Source organism: Leopardus geoffroyi, chromosome B1 (genome assembly GCF_018350155.1).
Source record: "Leopardus geoffroyi isolate Oge1 chromosome B1, O.geoffroyi_Oge1_pat1.0, whole genome shotgun sequence".
Lineage (NCBI taxonomy): Eukaryota > Metazoa > Chordata > Mammalia > Carnivora > Felidae > Leopardus > Leopardus geoffroyi.
Window position 1 is genome coordinate 186630741 of NC_059327.1, and position 19577 is coordinate 186650317.

The window sequence follows — 19577 nt, forward strand, 5'->3', positions numbered from 1 at the left end:
TGGCAAAATCCCTCTAATTCTCTAATATGAAATTCAGCATATACCATTTTTGGTATGGGTATGGATTTACCAAGTCAAGGAAGAACAATCTCCTCCCTGATACTCTGTCAATAATAGCTACTTCTATTATTCCTACACATTCTGGAGATTAGCCACTCCCTAGTAAGCATGCGATATATACTATCTTTTTGATTCTTTGGCCATTTCATGGTTGAGGAAAAACCTATATGTTGACACTGGCTTCGTGGTGGACCCTGGGTTCAAAGCATGTCTGTCCAACTAGAGATGATGTCTCCTTCCTGAAGCGTGAATTTTAAAGATAGTAGTCAACACGTGTTATGTTAAATAGGTTTCATTTCACTTGCCAAGTGTCATTGATTGGTATTGGCTGCCAGGAGCATTGTGTTGAGGAGGATTCCAAGGCCAAGTCTGTATTCAGTGAAAATGTCATGACCAATTAGTGATGTCTGCCGTTGGTGCAGCAAGGGGGTGGACAGGGTGGAAACATTCATGTTGTTGATTTGTTGATCCTTGGTCTACAGGCTTAATCCATTTCGTTATGGCCAAGGAAATGGATCAAGCTGTTGCCCAGGACCTTCTGGTGTTTCCTTTTTCTTTACTTTCACAAATTTTAGGGACATGTTCCAAACATTTACGTGCAGATGTAAAGAGTCAACAAAATTCTGAGACCTCCAGAAAAATCCCTCTGCCCCATCTGCAGAGTCTTTGGGAAACAGGAGGGATGAGACAGGAAGTTTGCTTTATTAGGTATTGCCAGCTGGTCTGACTTTGTGATTGTCCTAAACTAGCTCATTTTGGCTGATAAAAAAAAAAAAAAACGCTTCTTTTTTACAGGTGTAAAAACTAATTTGATTTCAAAATAGCTGTTAGTAAAACAAGATGAGAGGAGAGAATGCTCTTTTGGCAGAAGGCATTTAAATCTATTGCATATGGAGATTTTCAGAGTGCTAGACTTTTTGTTTCTGAAATGGAAATGGCAAGGCAATGTCAGCTCAACTGGATGATGGTTTCAGCCAGAAGACATAAAAGGAATTTGGTTAGGGACCAAAGTGGCTGACCCCCAAGTTTCACATGTATGTATGTGTACATGTACACATGAACTGGTTTTAAAATTATTTCTGTAGAAGTAATAAAAAGCAAGATGGCTATTTTATAACTAATTAGGGGGAAGGGGAAGAACAAAATAATCAGCAGTTTCATCACCCTAACACACTAGGTCTTAACAATATTTTCCTCCATTGGTATTGCAGTTTCCTCGTGGTTTTGATGATAGAGGACAAGTGTTTGGTGTCATTTGTTTTTCACTGTATGTTTTCCCTTGGCTTAAATTGGCCAACATTCAAACTGAACTTTGGTGGACTTGTTCTTAAAAGAACCCACTCATTAACCCATCAGTTTGTCATTTCTTATTCTTTTATGTAGAGTTTTATTTTTTTAACATTTTTATTTATTTTTTGAGAACAGAGAGAGACAGAGTGTGAGTGGGGGAGGGGCAGAGAGAGAGAGGGGGACACAGGATCCGAAGCAGGCTCCAGGCTCCGAGCTGTCAGCACAGAGCCCGATGTGGGGCTTGAACTCACGAACCGTGAGATCATGGCCTGAGCCGAAGTCGGAGGCTTAACGGACTGAGCCACCCAGGTGCTCCTAGGTAGAGTTTTATATTGCCATTTTTGGACTCCCCATTTAAAAATCTGTTTTGCTGGACAGAATATTGACAGAGAGCATAGATTTGCTGTACGCTTTTGGTATATACTTCTTTTGTATGTGACTTATCTTTGGGGAGATGAACCAAAGCCAAATATGAGCAGTAGTTGGTAGTTTTCAAAGGAAAACCATAGCATGAGAGAACTGGAAAGTGATTTTGACAGGTCATATAATCCTTTACTGAGCCTGAAGACTCCAAGAAAGAGAGACCCCACAAATTCTCTTTACAGCCCATTCCAGTGTTTGGCACCTCTTACTGTCAGGGTTTCCTCCATATTTCAACTCCATTCTTCGTTTTCTTTTTTTGATCTCATTCTTCTTGACCCAACATCTGGAATGATCATTCCTTTGTTATCTTTTCAGGAAATAATACTATCCAAATTTCTTTTAAGCCAAGAATAACACAGTGATTTCCTCTCCCACATCGGCTTGTGGGGGGAGTTGGTGATCGACGTTCCCAGAAACGTCACCCCCTCACCCCCACCCTCATCCCTACTCCTGCCCCAGCTCTGTGGGAAAGTGCAAGGGGAACCAATTCGTATCTTCATCTTCCATGAGCAAGAGTTGGGGAATTAGGCACATGTCCTAGGAATGTTCTGAAGGCTTTCCGTGAGGCCGATTTGTTCTCTGGGAATCAGGGGTGATGTAGGAAATACTGAAAAAGCAGTAAAGGCAGGAGCACTGGCCCTCAGACCAGCCGGGGTTGATGGCAGCCAGAGTACTGGGCAGGGGGTGGGATGTTCCCCTGTGCAAGCATTAACACTTCCTTGGCTGGCTCCTCTGGGGCTCCGGTGAGTTCCGGGGAAGTTGGGGGTGGGTGAGACCACAGGAGCAACTCCTTTAACAAAATATTCTCACTGGCAGAGCAGTCACAGTTCATACTGAGTGTCAGCCCTTCCTACAGTCTCCAGGTTCTTGAGGCATAGATTGTATGGGTAGGAGGAGCCACACGCCTCTCTGCCCAGTCCTTCTTTTTTTCTGGGAAGGCTTGAAGCAAATGAGAACCTCATCTTCCCACTGTTTGTCCTTAAGAAATATCTGAATCGACATGTGACCTAAGGGAAATCCCACCGTCAAAGAAACTCCGAGGCAAGGCACGGATACAGCGTTAGGTTCTGCAAAATACTGTAAACTATTCAAAAACAAAAAACAACAAGCAAAACCCTGCTGAAGTCACTGCGTAGACAGTGGAACACGCAAAACACAGAGGAGTCACCGTTTATCAGAGTCATGCAATTAAACAAACAAACCCAAGAGAGAACTCCTCAAAGAAAATCGTTTTATAGCCCATAATGAAAAACGAAACAAAACTTGTCTCTGACTTTTTTTTTTTTTTTTTTAAATAAAAGGGCTGTTTAAAAAGATGACTGTGGAGTGTGCACTACTTTTCCCAGACTTGCTTTGCAGAAGTGCCTAAGTGTGAGTGATGCAGAGGTACTTGTTTATTATAGAACACATTTCAATGCAGTAATCATAAATATTGCTAAGGTTGTGCTCTGTTGAAATATGACCTACATACTCTTGATTGTTTGTGTTACGTGATTTGTCTGACACCCATTACATTCCGGGTAATAGCAGCCATTTGTTGCTCTGCACAGCAGGCTCTTTTGACAAAAGAAAATAGGCAGTAATAAAAAAGCTATAGTCTGAATTACATTCTGCACAGTGCTGCACTGCTGAGAGTTTGTGCAAGTGTGTTAGCAATGCTCTGAACTGCCTCTTGTCAGCCTTCAGCCTGTAATGGCCATCTGTCCTCACATAAATCTGTCAAAACCTGCTAAGTTCAAGAGAGAGCATGGAATATACCTTGTACTGTCAACACCAAAATGTACACATTCCCCGGAAAATCAACACACAGGAAATAATCCGGAGGTTATGGGAGGCATTAGCCCTGTTGATTTAAGCTTGTGGGGTGAAATTGAGAGTCTGGCCATTAGAGGGAAGATGAGCAAAGGTAGTGGCATTAAGGAATTGAGTATTGACTGCCCTCCTCCCGCAGGGGACAGAGTTCTGGGTGGGGAAATGGGAGAAATCAATTAGTTCAGGTGCGGCAAGGGGTCTCTGTCCTATCAGCGGCTCTTGAAAGTTTGACACTATTTTATATATATAAGTATATACAGCGCTTCTCACGCTTCTGTTTTGCTTTGTTTTGCTTTAGGTCTCAACTATATCTGGAAATAGATTTTCACTTAGGCACTGGTGGTTGCATCCTTGAGATTTCCCAGTCTTGCTTGGAGGTATTCTCTGAATAAAGATATTTCAGTAAACAGTACAAAAGTTTAGGGAATTATCTGAGTTGTTTTCCCTTACCCACCTACTCACTAATCCTGAAATAACTTCCATCCATGAAGCAGGTATTACTTTTTTTTTTTTTTTTAACAAGCAGTGCCAACAGAAATTTCCACCCCTCGTATTCTCCCTCGTGGGGTCTATTTGGTTATCTCGGAGTGTTTCCGGAAATCTTACGCACATATGCAAGAACATACGCTTACTTCAAGTTTTAGGGAATTGCCCGTTTATTAAAACGAACCATGAAGTCCCTAAAATGCCAGCATCCTGGTGTCTTACCCAGCACAGAGTACAAGCCCAGTGAATGTCTGCTCCATCCCCATAGGCCCTCCAAAATGTGAAGAAGGGAAAAGGCTTTGTTTTTAACTCAAAAAACAAACAAAAACAAAAACAAAAAAAACTCAAGCAAACAAACCACCATCAGGGTGTCGCCACTCCCCAGAGCAACTTGAGAATCAGTTATTTAAGTGATAATGAGCTTAGGTACTAGGACAAGGGTTTCGAATGTTCAAGACTAAAAAGAATTTCTATATTTAAAATCCCTAGATAGCTGAGCTATTTTTAGAACTAGTCTCTCTTTAATAGTGGCCTAATTTGGTGTTTCTGAAGTTTAGGGTTTCTTTTTATAAGTCTAGAATGTCAGTCAAAATACATACACCTGAGAACAAGGCAATGTGCTACTTAGACATGACAGGACAGAGGCTCTCCATATGCGGCCCATGAACCACCTCATTAAAAATGTTTGACCAGCTTCCCAAGGTATTCTTGAGCCACTGAAATATAAGACCCGCTACTAAAGGAGAATCTAGAAAAATTAAAAAAAAAAAAAAAGTACAAGAATTTTTGCACCAATAAGCCCAAGCAACATTCTACTAAGAGCGTATAATCTATTTGGAAAGACAAGATAAACTATACATTCAAAAAAGAGACAAGCAAGAATATAGAGCATTATCTGATAAGTATCAAACGAGTGATCCTGGCAATAAATTATTAGGAATGTAACAACTACTCTAATTTGGGAACCACGAGAAGATTTATGGAATTGGATTTTAGGATGTCGAATGTCATTTCCCCTATTCAAAGGCTATGTCATTTGCAATATTTGACTTTTATTGGCTGAGCAAAGAGAGATTATTCATCATTATTTCTTTGGGCATCTTAGCCTCCTGTGAGAAGTATCTGAGAATTTATCGTTTCTTTGGAGGAGCATTAGTATCTTTAAATTTGTTGTAATGGTAACTGAAGATAGCATGTGGTAGAAATGAGTGTTAGAAACGGGGCAGTGCGAAAGGTAAAGGAAACAAGGGGAAAAAAGAGAGAGAAAGATTGAATACATAAGAATCTCCTAGAGCGAGTAAAAGGCATACCTGTCCATGAAAGAGGGGACAAAAGGAGAGTGTGCCTCAGTGACATGGAGGTTTCATTGTATAATATGTCACCTCCCTATTATCTTCAAATGAAGAGTACGGAAGGCATGTGGGGGTGCCTGCTAATCAAGGGAGCTTTTCTGGGACTCTGCTGGGTCCCTTCTCTGTGTTTGTATTCCCCTGTCTTTCTGAATTTTTCTGGGATCGATTTCCAAAGTCACATTACTTTGCATTTTTGTAGCCTTTCTCCCCTCATTTAGAAAGCTTTAGCCGGACAGAATAAAAATTGCCAAATAGTGGTGTCAAACATTTTATTATACAGGAAATATTAATTTCTTCCATATTTTTATTGCAAAGTAGGAAAAAAGAGGCAGTATCTTCCTGTTCATACCGAAATTGCATGTGGCTTTCTGTGACCTACTTGGTCGTGTGTGTGTGTGTGTGTGTGTGTGTATTTTTTTTCCCTTTTCTCCAGCAAAGTCAGATTTTTCTGCCATTTCCTTGAAATGTGCAGTTGCCTTAAGTCTAACCCCAGACTTGTTAGCAGACTTGAACTCTGCTGAACAGCGTTCACCCATCCTCCCGAATAGAAGATGGATTGTAAACTCAAATGTTCCCTTGTAAGCGTAAAGTCATTTGAACCCTAGCGTGCCCTTCTTCAAAGTTCCTTGGACTCTGGAGCCATTTCCCAATTATCCTTCCTCGGTGTGAAGGGATGAGTAGAACTTTCTCAGGGGTGAAACATAGTGGAGGCAACTACAGCTCACAGACTCTCCCACCATGGCCATCTGATGGCATTTTCTGCTCTTCTGTAGAAAAGGACGAAAGACACCAACCAATGGGGTGTCTCTCGTCTCCCTTTATTTTATTATTATTTTTTTAATTAGTTGGTTGCCAGAGTTTGGGTCCGTTTCAGTCCTTCAGCCTCCTAACCCGCCCCGGTGTTGTGCTCTAAATAAAATGGTCCACTAGCACTGCAATATTTAGTGTTCCTGTTCATTTAGGTTTCTGTTGCAGAACCATATTTTAGACAGAATGTATTAGTTATGCTTACAAGAAAGTATTATACCTACATTAGCCATGGTTTACTAAGTTAATGAACTGTGGAGACAAAAGAATCATTGCCGTCAAGTTGCACAGTTGTCTGGTTCCCTGCTTTCGTCTGTCGTGTTTTACTGGACTTCCTTTGAAGTTGTCTGTGTCCTTCCCACCCTGCCCCACATTTGCTGTCATCCCATCTTTTTTTTTTTTTTTTTTTTTAAGTTGCCGAGTTCTGGGGCTCTTTGGGTAGTGATCCTCGATTGGGGAAATTTTTCTGAGCCACTGGTGTGCTCCTCAGAATTCCTTGCAGACAAAGGCTACCAAAGCTATTCTGTGATCCCCCTGGGCCGTGCTGTGTTAATGTTCCATAAGGCAGACGCACGGTGCCCTTGGAAATGCGAGCTTGGGTAATGCCTGGTGCCCGTGGAGGCCGGTAGGGAGGCGTTCGAGTTTTCTGGGAAGCCAGGTCTGTTAGCGTTGGCATTTAAAACACAAAATATCACAGATTTCACTGCCGCCTGCCAGTAGTGAAATCTGTCTTTTCTTGGTGACAGGGGCTTACAGGGAGAGAGGTACTTTTTCAGGTCTTGCATGAATTTCGTGTACCTTCTTTCTCGCCATTGTCTGAAGCCCTGGAGAAGTTAGGAACACTTGTCCTGGCATTTAACCACATGATCTCCATCTCTTTTCTCTCTCCCCACCCCCCTCCTTCTTTTTCCCATAGGCCTAACTCCGCCCACTACTCCTCCTCACAAAGCCAACCAAGATAACCCTTTCAGGACTTCTCCAAAGCTGAAGTCCTCTTGCAAGACTGTGGGACCTCCTCCATCAAAGAAGCCCAGGTACAGTGAGCCTCCTGGCACCCAAGGCAATAACTCCACCAAGAAGGGGCCCGAGCAGTCTGAGTTGTACGCACAACTCAGCAAGACCTCCGTGCTCACCAGTGGACACGAGGAAAGGAAGGCCAAGCGGCCCAGCCTACGGCTGTTTGGTGACCATGACTATTGTCAGTCGATTAATTCCAAAACGGAAATACTCATTAATATATCACAGGAGCTCCAAGACTCTAGACAACTAGAATATAAAGATGCCCCCTCCGATTGGCAGGGGCAGATTTGTTCTTCCACAGATTCAGACCAGTGCTACCTGAGAGAGACTCCGGGGGCGGGCAAGCAGGTCTCTCCTTGCAGCACCAGAAAACAGCTCCAAGACCAGGAAATCCGAGCCGAGCTGAACAAGCACTTCGGTCATCCCAGTCAAGCTGTTTTTGACGACGAAGCAGACAAGACCAGTGAACTGAGGGACAGTGATTTCAGTAATGAACAATTCTCCAAACTACCTATGTTTATAAATTCAGGACTAGCCATGGATGGCCTGTTTGATGACAGTGAAGATGAAAGTGATAAACTGAACTACCCTTGGGATGGCACACAATCCTATTCGTTGTTCGATGTGTCGCCTTCTTGTTCCTCTTTTAACTCTCCGTGTAGAGATTCCGTGTCACCACCCAAATCCTTATTTTCTCAAAGACCCCAAAGGATGCGCTCTCGTTCAAGGTCCTTTTCTCGACACAGGTCGTGTTCCCGATCACCATATTCCAGGTCAAGATCAAGGTCCCCAGGCAGTAGATCCTCTTCAAGGTAACCTTGTCATCACCCACCCCAGAGCGTCAGGTCCAAAAAACAGACAAACCAACCAGCCAACCAAAAAAAAAAAAAAAAAAAAAAAACAAACCAAAACACGCACTCGCAACCCACAGGCAGCCGGGCCCCTCAACACCGCATCCCCAGTGCCTCTGGAACTAACGAGGATGTTGTCACACAGACAGTCCTCCTCATCTTAAATCTGTCAGCCTTGAGCACAGTGGCTTGAGCCAGTCGGATCACAGAGAGCAATTTGTAAGAAACCTACTTGCCCCCCTAACTTTTTCCATTACCTGGAGGGTTGCCCTGTGCCAGTACAGTTGAGATCCACGCGAGAGAAAGCTGACATTGTACCAGACTGGCGCTCGGCGTTAGCATCAATAAGAGAGGCTGGGAAAGCACACATCACTCCCCAGACCTCTAAGCTGACTACACCATCACAAACCGCCACCGGGAAATCTCACCAGTAGCTAGGAAGAAAAAGCCGCTCTCTGTCATACGGTGTTCCGGGGGCTATTCTGTCGTGCCAGTAAACCGGGGTGAAGCGGCGGTTGCAAATGCCCTCTCTGTTTTTCCTCTCGCTCCCAGATCTTGCTACTACTATGAGTCGAGCCACTGCAGACACCGCGCGCACCGAAATTCTCCTCTGTGCGCAAGATCACGTTCCGGGTCGCCCTACAGCCGGAGGCCCAGGTGAGGGCGCCTGTCATTTTCCTTCTGCTCCTCTCAACCCCCCTCTAGATGACGCGGTGTTAGCTCGAACCCTGCCCCCTCCCCCGATCATGATTCGTTTTGCTTGGGTAAATGGAGGTGGTTGACGGTTGACTTAATGATGAAGTTATGTTTCTCAGGTATGACAGCTACGAGGAATATCAGCACGAAAGGCTGAAGAGGGAAGAATACCGCAAAGAGTATGAGAAGCGGGAGTCTGAAAGGGCCAAACAAAGGGAGAGGCAGAGGCAGAAGGCAATTGTAAGCAGCTGGGAGCTCGCTTTCATTTTAAGGGAGGGTTTCTCTTCCCTTCCCTTCCCTTCCCTTCCCTTCCCTTCCCTTCCCTTCCTTCCCTTCCCTTCCACCTGTTTTTTTTTTTTTTTTTTTTTTTTTTTTTTTTGTAGACTAGAAAATAAACTAAAGCGAAGGCTTTGTTAGAATATGCAACATTCAGCCTGTTGACTTTGAAACAGCGGTGGGTCCCCCATCCAATCCCTCTTGACGCAGATTATTGGGAAGCAACATGGTAAATGAGCGTAGGTTCCTATTTGGACTTCACGTTCCTCATTCATCTTGAAGCTCGTTGCTGTTCTCTACTTTGGTTTTCCAAAATGGAGGGAGCAGGGATTTATTCAGTCAAAGACTGGTTCCATCGGGTCAGAAGATGGGTTTTTCTTACCGTCCTCTGCGGCTTTTGTGAGTGGAAGATGAGGCGGTGCCCGTGTTTGGTTTTTTAGTTTTTGTCTTTTCTGCAGACGTTAGAATTGGATCGGGCGGGAAGGGAGCGGGTTCAAGTTAGATTTAAAGGAGGCGGTAGATGAAGATTTGCTAAAAAGTCATCATTTCTTACTTGCGCTGGGTCAGCATCTAACCGGGTAGTTGACACATCCACATTTCTTAAGAGCTACTTTGCAGTAACCCATTATGTATTTCGTCACCACGTACTGCAAGGCATCGCATCTCCTTGACATACAGACATCACTGACACTTTGATGTAATGATCCAGTCTATGTTGAACTTGTTGGTTCTCTGCGGGTCACTACTTCTCAGCACCTGCTCGCAAGTAGGTAGATTTTACCCCAGCTCCCTCCTATTGCTTTTCAACCCAGAACTTAGAAGGCGAAAGCCAGTGACCCCAGTTGTCAGTCTTGCCCATGGCAGACATTCCTAATCAATTATGGAACTCTTCCCACTGAGCCCGCGGGGTCTCTCCCAACTTTGGGTCTCTCCCAACTCAGGGCTTCAGGGAGCCTTGAGGAATCAATCAGAAGTGGCATTGCTTTTGTCCGCCGTGGCTGCCTGTCTGTGCTCGTTGTTCCTGAGAGTCATTTCAGTTAGATCAGCTGTTCCCAGGTCTTGCATATAAGGGAACCAAGGTTTAGGGAAATGACTTTCAACTGTAAAGGTGAGATTTATATTTACCTTTAAGAAAACCTACAACCATCAACAAAATCTTGAAAAAACTGCATAAAAGAACTGACGAATGGGGTCAAAATCAAGCACTGGCCAACAGTTATCAACCAGAGGGAAAAGGTTAACTGAGAGGCTTGTTAATAGCAGGCACTCGAGGAAAAAGAAGGGAGAAGTAATTGAATACTCAGGCTAAAGGTCTAGAGTGTTTGCTGTCATTTAACGTCGAAGCTACCTAAGACTGAATCAAAAGTCTTGTGCAAATTACAACACCTTTGCTCATTTTTCTCAACTTTCAAATGAGCTGTGATATTAAGAGCTGCCAGAGTGTCATTCGTTAACACTTAAAGAAGACTAATGAAAATTAAAAATTCAATTTTTCTAATTTTGCTGTATTTAATTAATAGCCTGTTCAATAATTATAATAACTCACATTTATATAATGCCATAGAGTTTACAAAGCCTTTTGGTATGGCACATTACAGTTAATCTTTACAAAAGAGAATCATGTTGAGCAAGCATGTAGGAAAAGAGTTATTTCAGTGTTTGCAAATCCATATTTTGTAAAATCCTTCATGTTTCTTCCCAAAAGTATCACAGCGAAGAGAACGATTAACGGTTTCATCATGTGTTTGTGCAAAATACACCACTATGACCAAAGCTGTGCGGATAAATGTAGCTAAATGGCATGTGTTTCTTTTTTTCCTTCCGAAGATAATTTAGTGCCAGATACTTAATGAGAGTGCATAAAGGAGAGAGGGGTCTTTTCATTAGTTTGGCTCTTTCCAAAATGTCAATTGGTGTGGCTGGTCTACATTCCATAGTTACGCCTGTGCCAGAAGCAACCTTGAGGTCACTAGCCCCAGACTGAAAGCAGATACCCTCTGCCTTCTCTTTGTGTCACCAATGTTGACCAGTTCTTTAGTTAATTCTTTGAGTAAGACAGTCTTTATCAGTTATCTCTGAAAGATGGCTTATATAGTAAAAATATCAAGTTGGCTTACACTGAGTCATTATAAATTAACTAGACATCTGGCTTTGAGATTTTTTTGTTTTTGTTTTGGAAGAGGAGATTGAAAAAAAAAACTAGGACATAGGGATTATTTACTCTGTAATCAGCGAACTATAGATAATAAGAGCTGAATATAAAGATTTGGGACTAACTCGTAAATTCACCCCCTCTTGGACAATGACATGCTGTTTCTGCTTCACATAAGCGAGAACTCGTGATCCTTTATGTGATAAACATTTGCTAGTTGCTTAGGATATAGAATCAGGTAAGACCTGGTCCACACATCCAGAGAGCTTCAAGTCTCCCGGCAGATAAAGATATGCAAACGAGCAGTAAGGTATGTTAAGTGCTATGGCAGAAGGTAACCTAAGGTACTGGGGGCAAATGGGTGGACACCTAGACCTGAGAATGAGGGAGGGCATTCCTGGTGAGGGTGAGATTGATCTGAAATCGAAAGAGAAGGAAGGCAAAGGTTTTCTACACCTGTGCTTTCCAATATGGCAGCCACTCGCCACACAGAAAATTCAGCTAGGTCTGAATTAAGATGCACTATAAATGTGATTGGCTGTTGAAAATTTAGTTTAAAAGAAGAGGGTAAAATGCCTGATTAATAATTTTCATATCAATGGCAAATTGAAATGATAATGTTTTGGACATATTGAGCTAAACAAAATACATTATTAAAATTAAATTTTCTGTTTCTTTTTGCTTTTTTAACATGTGCCTCCTAGAAAATTTAAGCTTGCATAGGCTGCATTATGTTTTTAGTGGGCACTGCTGTTCTAGGCAGAAGCTATAGGTCACAGTAAGTCCCCAGACAAGAGCAAGGTATGCTGAGAAACTGCTAGTCATTTAACCAGAACACTGGGGAACGGAATCGGTACTGGAGGGCTCGATGGAAGCGAGATCCTTAAAGTGTCCTGTAAGACATGACAAAGATTGTGAAGGCTATCTTGAAGGCATAGTGGAATTTCTTAATGAGTTTACCATAGGAAGATTTTCCTTCATCAAGATGATTTACTTTCTTGTGCCACAGCGCATTTGCAAAATGTATTTTAATGGACTTGGGCACAGAGATCCATGTGATGAGCTTTGACTCATTTGGCTGGATCAGCTTGAGAGGTCATTCGTGAAACAGCTAAAGGAACTAGGGCAGTCCTCTTAACTTGGTTGGGTAGGTGATTTCCATTCATATTTTTGAGAAACCCCTGACGTAAGGAATAAGTAGTAAATTTTGTTTAGAATATCTAGGGCGCAATGCTGGGTTATCTATTAATTCAGATCACTCATATAATTAGAGGACTAGCAAAGCAGAGGCCCAAAAAGGAAATGAAAAAAAATGTGAAATCATCGAATAACTGATATTTTACAAAATTAAAGCGGTCTTTGCCGCCTTTGGCTTGCAGTCTATATTGCTTTTATTTTGAGTTCCGTAAGGAGACGGTTTAGGAGGTCTGTATAAACTTGTCATTGCTTATGCGTCTAAAAGTCTTTATCCAGACCAACCTGGATGCAGCAAATCAGAGAGTTAAGAGAGGTCTAATAGTCAGCAGTTACTAACACAGAATCTTATATTGGGGTTGACCATTGCCACCGTTCTGATTGTTCCTTTCCTCCGCTTTCCACCTAAATTCTTTCTCAAGAACCACGTCACCCTGTCTTTCTCAGCCTTGCAGTAATTTAGGTTAATCGGAACTTTGCAAGCCAGAGTTTGGCACTTAATGTCTAAACTGTCACTGCCCTAATTTCTCATAGAGTTCTAAGTCCCACTCATTTGCAGTTGGTAAAATTTTCTGCCAGAAAACATGATAATGGGATGTTCATTTAAAGGGTAAATGTACACATTATGATACAGCTCAGTGCTTGAAACCCAAACCAGATGTGCCTGGGCAATGACTAAGCCATTTCATTTCTCCCTTCCATTCGTCAGTATGCAGCCCAGGAGTCAGGAACAGTGCTTCATCACGGATAATTATCAGCTTCTTCCAAATGGGAAAAAAAAAAAATTGTGTGTGTGTGTAATTTCTCATAGTTAGAATTTTTGGAGAAAATAGTTTTCTATCCAAGCCTTTTTCAAGAGATACTTCATGTAGGTTAGAATACATGTTCTATTGTGAGTTGAACCTCACTATTTAGAAATTATCAGTTTTACTGGAAGCTGTCCTACATCCTCTCAGTTTCCATGCTGTCTGCCTTATCCGTGTGTTTACTTGCATACTGGCTCTTACGTAGACTATCCTGGATTTATTCACCCTGATCCAAACTTAGGCTTAGAAGAATATTCCTGAGTAGTACTTAGCTGCAAGTAACTTTGGAACACTGAGTACTGTAGTTTTGTTTCTTCTCTAAGAGTATTACTATAATCAATATGAAGGGAAAGAGAGGGAAAAAACACAATTTGACTTTTGTCAAGGCTTGGCATTTCTTTCTGTCCATATGTGCCTTTTCACAGCCATCCACCCCCTCACCTTGTCTTTTAGATGGAGGACCTCACTGTACCGTTCAGCCTAGAGGGCATAGATTTTATCCATACACCTCACATACAGTATTTGTAATATCTTTGAAATTTCTGAGGAAGTCAGGTTGGTAGCTAATCTGGAAATGAACATGAGTCTTTCGTGGCTGAAGTTGACATGCAGCTTCCTTAACATAGGAAAAAGAATTTTTACATTATCCCGACTTGGAAATGTAGGCTAAGAGTTCTGAGAATCAAAATCTAAATTCTATCAGGCTGTTCCTTGTTGTTACCTGGCGTTGCAAAGCATTTTAGGGAGATAACCCATAAAGAAGCATCAAGCACAGTGCTTGGCATACATTAGAATTCAATAAATGTTAACCTCCCTGCTAAATTCCCTTTCTCTTAGTCAAACCCCTTTTACCAAAACTAGCTTATTATTTGACTGCAGCCATTGTATGTTTCCCCAGCTACCCGAGAGGCTCTATTCTCTTTTTGATAAAGATTTTGATCATGCAAAGTCAGTTAATTTCAGTCAGTTTTTTTCCCTGTATTTCCCCCCCCCTGCATTTTGATATAATGATGATTTACTATACCTGTTAATGCAATATAAATCTTCAATTTTGTTATCCACACCATCAGCAAACTAGCTTTTGTGAAAATTGAAGCTAAAAGATATTTGATAAATGTTCCATCCTCCTCAATAGTGAAAACTGGTCCGAAAATCATTTTTCAAGGAGCTTTTTCCAAAGGTTTAGAGTTCCTCCAAGCCTTTAAGAAGTTGAAAATGTTATTAAGCATTTTGATTTCTTTTCCTTTCATCTCCTGTTTAGAAATTAATGTCTTGAAAAATTGGCTGCAAATGTTAAGGTTTTTTAAAGATATGGAATCTATTCATCTGCCTAATAAAACTGCAACATGTTAAAAATAATCGGTTCTTTGCTAGACATTTTGGCCAATCTTGGAAAGATTTTTGTCTTTGCTTTTAGACCTTCAGATGCCTTTTGGTTTCATTTTTAGCACTAGGAAAACCAAGCACTCTAATCATTTTCTAAAATGAGAATTTCAGCATGTATTCAATCTCTGATCTTTGTAAGGAAGCAAGACGTGGTTCCATTCCTGTGTTTCATAAAAGGAGATGATAGACAAATAGGTAATTTAAGTGATTGTGCACCAGCCCTTTGGGTTTCTGTTTTTTCCCATCTAGATTGTGTCTTCTTTTTACTGCAGAATGTATCAGTATCCAAAAAGGTCCTCTGGTTTATCTTCTTTGTGGGATCGTTGTTGCATACAGTTTTGTATAAAGAAGCAATTCAGAGACTGTCCCAATATGTTTGCATATGGACGTGCATATGGTCGATTTTAGCTTTAACTTCAAATTTCCTTGAATACGTAGGCTGTGTGTATTCCCATAATGGTAGTTGAGCAATTTCTTTGTGATGGTTCAATTTCTTTCTCTCTCTTCTGCCTTTGCCCCTCCTTTTTCTTTATACAGTAGTAACCTTCCTAAAAAAGGCCTATTAAAAAAAAAAAAAAAGTAACACCCATGCAAGCAGGCGCCAGAAAGTTTAGATAACAGTCCCATCACATTTGGCTGTTTGGCTAGAGCTGGCTGTAAATAGAATGGAATGTGGTGGTATGAGTCCCTTACTCCAATGTACAACACTGCCCCAGGATGAGTCTCACCATCCATTTATATTTATTGATTTCCAGGATGTGCTGGGTGGTCTGGAACAACACAATTACAGCCTTCAGTTGAGACATACAATCTACATGGAAGTGAATCAAGCAGTCCATTCTGTTTGTGGGACTTCACCCGGTCAATCATTTAGGCCTGATAGCTGTTGTCAAGGGAATTGTGTTTTACTGAGTGTTTCAGTGGAGGCCCACCTCGGATTTTCAGAAGTGATTTTTAGGAGTGAGAGCTCTGCAAACATGTAGTTACTCCACACTTCTTCCACTTAAACCTGTAAAAACAAATCATGGAAACCTTTGTCAATTCACTCAGCTTAACTACCTTGGCAAGGTCTTTCCTATGACTAGGCATCAAACCTAGCTTTCATTCTCCATTTTCTTAGAGAGTCTCAGGGAGTAAGGATTACCCTTCAGCCTCTTTGGTGCAATGAAGGGTGTAAGGGTAAGTGTTGAAATTGATTAACTGACTGGTGATTGATTGATTTTTCAACAAATATTCATTTAGACTCTGTTAGGTTTCAAGTACCCTTAACATACAGTTGTCAGTCGGACAGATGCAGATTGTAGGGGGAAACAGACATGAAACAACGAGTTAATTATTAATTATTTAATTACAATTGGTCATCAAACTCTGAAAGAGAAATCGTGTACTATAAGAACAAATGATAGGAAACCTGACCTCATCTCAAGTCTCAGAAAGGAAATGATTGTTGAGTTCGGTGTAATTTTAGACAGTGTGTGTATATCGGAGAAGAGGAGGAGGAGACAGTGTGGGGAGGCTACTATAAGGAGCAAGGGAACAGCTTGTGCAAAGGCCTTGGGGAAGGAAAGGAGCACAGTATATACTAGGGACCAAGTAGCTCAAGGTGGCTGGAAAATAAAGGGATGAGTGGGAAGTAGGAGGGAAAACCCATGAGGGAGACAAGTCTAGACCACGCAAGGCCTCATGGGTCCTGTTAATGATTTAGGTCTTTCCTTAAAAGTTATGTGAGGCCATTGAAATGTTTTAGACAGTAATTGACATGATCAGATTCCTGTTCCCTTAGCAAAGATTATTCCGATTGAAGTGAAAGAATAGATTGGAGGAGAATAAATATAGACCCAGGATCCAAGTTAAGAGACTGTTATGCTAGTCCACAAAGAGATGCTGGCACCTCGGTTTAGAGGAGATCGAGTAAGAGAGACAGACCAGACAGGTATTTAGGAGGTAAAATCAACAGAGCCAATGAATGATTGGATGTATAGAGGGGACTAAAAGGGAAGAATCGAGGAAGGTGCTCAGGTTTTTGTCCTGAATCTTGGCTAGATGACATTAACTTCACTGACATTAAGACCATTGGAGAGAGACCTACTGGGGAGAGGGTGGAACTGGAGCGCTGGGTTTGGGTAATGGTCCAGTTTGAAGTGCTCAGGGGACATCCAGCTCGAGATGTCAAATAGACAGTTGGCTATTTGCATCTGAGTCTCCGAGGAACTTCTCTTATCAAAACAGAAATATGAGTGCTGCCTGTGGTAAAAGAAGATGATGAACGGATGATCGGATCACCTAGGAGACTCTAGTCTGTAAATTGCTCAGTTACGTTTCACAAGTGCTTACTGAGTTTTCACTCTTTGCCAGGCCCTTTGCTAAATACGGGGCATATGAAAAGGAAAGACATGCAGGGAATAACATAGAGTATCTCTTTGCCATAAGCCCAGATTACTTTGTACCTCATCCGAGACAGGATACCCTCAGTACATCTGGAGGAAACTCTTCGGCAAGCTGAATCCATGCCTTAGTCCTGTGTGTTTCCTAATCTTGGCTCCCATCTAACTTAAAGCTTGCAACCTATAAGTTCACTTCATTCTTGTTTGTTCTCAGTAGGCATATAGACGAGTTGGTAAGCACATTCTTTCCATTGACGCCCTATGTTCTCGAAAAACCTTGCCTTGGTTTTGAGGGACATCATCACCTTTGGCCTTGTCTTCTTGGAACAACAAATACAGGATTGCTTCTTACACTGAGAAGTGTTTTTTACTGTTTCCTGAAAAAGGAGTCCATCCCTGGGCTGTAAGATATTATTCCCATATTTTGTAGGCTATAAATTGCTGATGACTTTCAGATTATGATGATATTGACTCCACTTCTGAAAATTAGGCCACACCCTTCTAGTCTGTTCCTAAAATAAGATTCATTGCTAAAGTGAAATTTATAGCTTCTTTTATAGCTCTTATTCTGCGGAGACCCATGGCTTAAAATAGCCTACATTTTAAGACTGTATTTTCATATTATTGTCTTTGGACCACCTGCATCAGAATCACTGGGGTGTGCTTATTAAAAATGAAGATTGTTGGATCGTATTTTCTAATTTTTTTAATATAGCCAGGATAAACCCCAATAATTTGCATTTTTAATAAGCACCCCAGGTAATTTTTATTTATACTGGAGTTTAAGAATCGTTGTTTCGAGGGATGTCTAAATTTGTACATCTCATTATTCGAATCCTGAGTTAAATGAGAAATTAAACAGTTTTGCAAGCCAGGTCAGTTTCTTACCAATTTGGAAGATGAATAATCAAGTCACCGGTGTTAAAAAATATTTAACCGGTATCTTCCAGCTGTCCAGAGATAAAAAGATTGCATCGCCCATATTTCTTTTGTAATACATAGACGCTCACTTGAGAGAAGAACAGAGCTGGAGAGCAAAAGCAGAAGAGTGAGATCCAGGGTAGGGTGTGCGGGAGAAAGAGCAGTACTGGAGAAATGGACACGAAAACTGGGGTCACGTGTTGTCGCTCATTCAGTTTTAGTGTATGTTTTGCTTTCACTGGCATGCTCCGTGGGTTCTTGGTGCGCATGAGCATACATGTATGAATGTTTCTAGAGATGTAACTTCCTTCCTATCTCCAGAACTGGCAAAAGTCTCTCCTTACTCCCCCCCCCCCGCCACCCCTTCCCCAGGAAGAACGCCGTGTGATTTACGTTGGTAAAATCAGACCTGACACAACACGGACGGAACTGAGGGACCGTTTTGAAGTTTTTGGTGAAATTGAGGAGTGCACAGTAAATCTGCGGGATGATGGGTAAGAATCTTCAAGATTATTTCTTGTTTAGAGGCTGACATATGTAAAAAATTATGGCCATAAGATTACTAGGATGGGAATGCTTTGACAGATGACATGTTGAGTTCAGAACCTTATTTATTTTCTTTTATCCCTATTTATTAATCTTTCTAGTTGAGATTTCCTGTCCCAGAAATAAGTATTTAGCTGCTTGACAGGACAATCACACTGATAAATGGATGCAGCGGTTGAGGCGTTGGCACCAGCGAAGTCTCCCGAAGTAAGGAAGGGTTACAGGCATATATGTTAATCCTTCCTCACCAGCTTTGATCCTCTCTTCTTTGTCTGTTCCAGAGACAGCTATGGTTTCATTACCTACCGTTATACCTGTGATGCTTTTGCTGCTCTTGAAAACGGATACACTTTGCGCAGGTCGAATGAAACTGACTTCGAGCTGTACTTTTGTGGACGCAAGCAATTTTTCAAGTCTAACTATGCAGACCTAGGTATGGATTTTATTGTACATGGAATGAGGAATCCATAATGTAAGGCTCAAAAATGGAAGCAGATGTAAACCATAGGCATATTGGGTTGGGCCATCATTTTATTTTGCTAGGGGGAATATTTGAATACATATTTTATCTTATTTCTAATTTTTTATCATCTGGGCCATTCTCAGAAGCAAGGGGCTTAGGTTTTGGAAACAAAGGACAGAAGTGAGTTCTTTGTAGTATCTTCTCAAATGCTGAAAGTCTGGGCTATTTGCGTATGTGTATGTTAGCAAGCGTTTATGTTGTGTGTGTGTGTGTGTGTGTGTGTGTGTGTGTGTGTGTGTGTGTGTCTTTATTGTGTAGGTTTGCAGTGCGACTCCTTTTGTATAAACCTTAGCATTATCATCATTGGCTCATGGAACAGAATATGCAAAAGTCTGGTTCTTTTTTCCTTATTGTCCTACAAACTCTTAAAAATGTTAAGACATATTCTACAAATTACACCTTGAGAAGAGAAAATATAATTTCATATGCTAAATCACACTATACTTTCTTTAAAACAAAAGGAGAGGGAAAAAAAACCAACAACCCTGTTCTGTTTTTAGTGTTTCCAGATGCTAGGCACTGTGCCCGGGGCTCTGCAAGCATTTTCTTATTTAATTACTACAGAACAATCTTAGAAGGTGGCTATTGTTAC

The 19577-nt window shown here is 41.5% G+C and overlaps 1 protein-coding gene across 5 annotated transcripts in view; it reads left to right on the forward strand.

Annotated features, from left to right (window-relative positions):
• Nucleotides 1–19577, forward strand: part of PPARGC1A (PPARG coactivator 1 alpha) — a 655796-nt gene that overhangs the window by 626734 nt on the left and 9485 nt on the right. For 4 of the 5 annotated variants that reach the window (XM_045474383.1, XM_045474380.1, XM_045474382.1 and 1 more), the window contains 5 exons: nucleotides 7147–8062; nucleotides 8654–8758; nucleotides 8917–9037; nucleotides 18289–18410; nucleotides 18744–18895. In XM_045474383.1, coding sequence (XP_045330339.1) covers nucleotides 7147–8062; nucleotides 8654–8758; nucleotides 8917–9037; nucleotides 18289–18410; nucleotides 18744–18895 — 1416 coding nt within the window. The remainder of the gene's footprint in view (nucleotides 1–7146; nucleotides 8063–8653; nucleotides 8759–8916; nucleotides 9038–18288; nucleotides 18411–18743; nucleotides 18896–19577) is intronic. The other variant, XM_045474384.1, reaches the window with a different exon arrangement.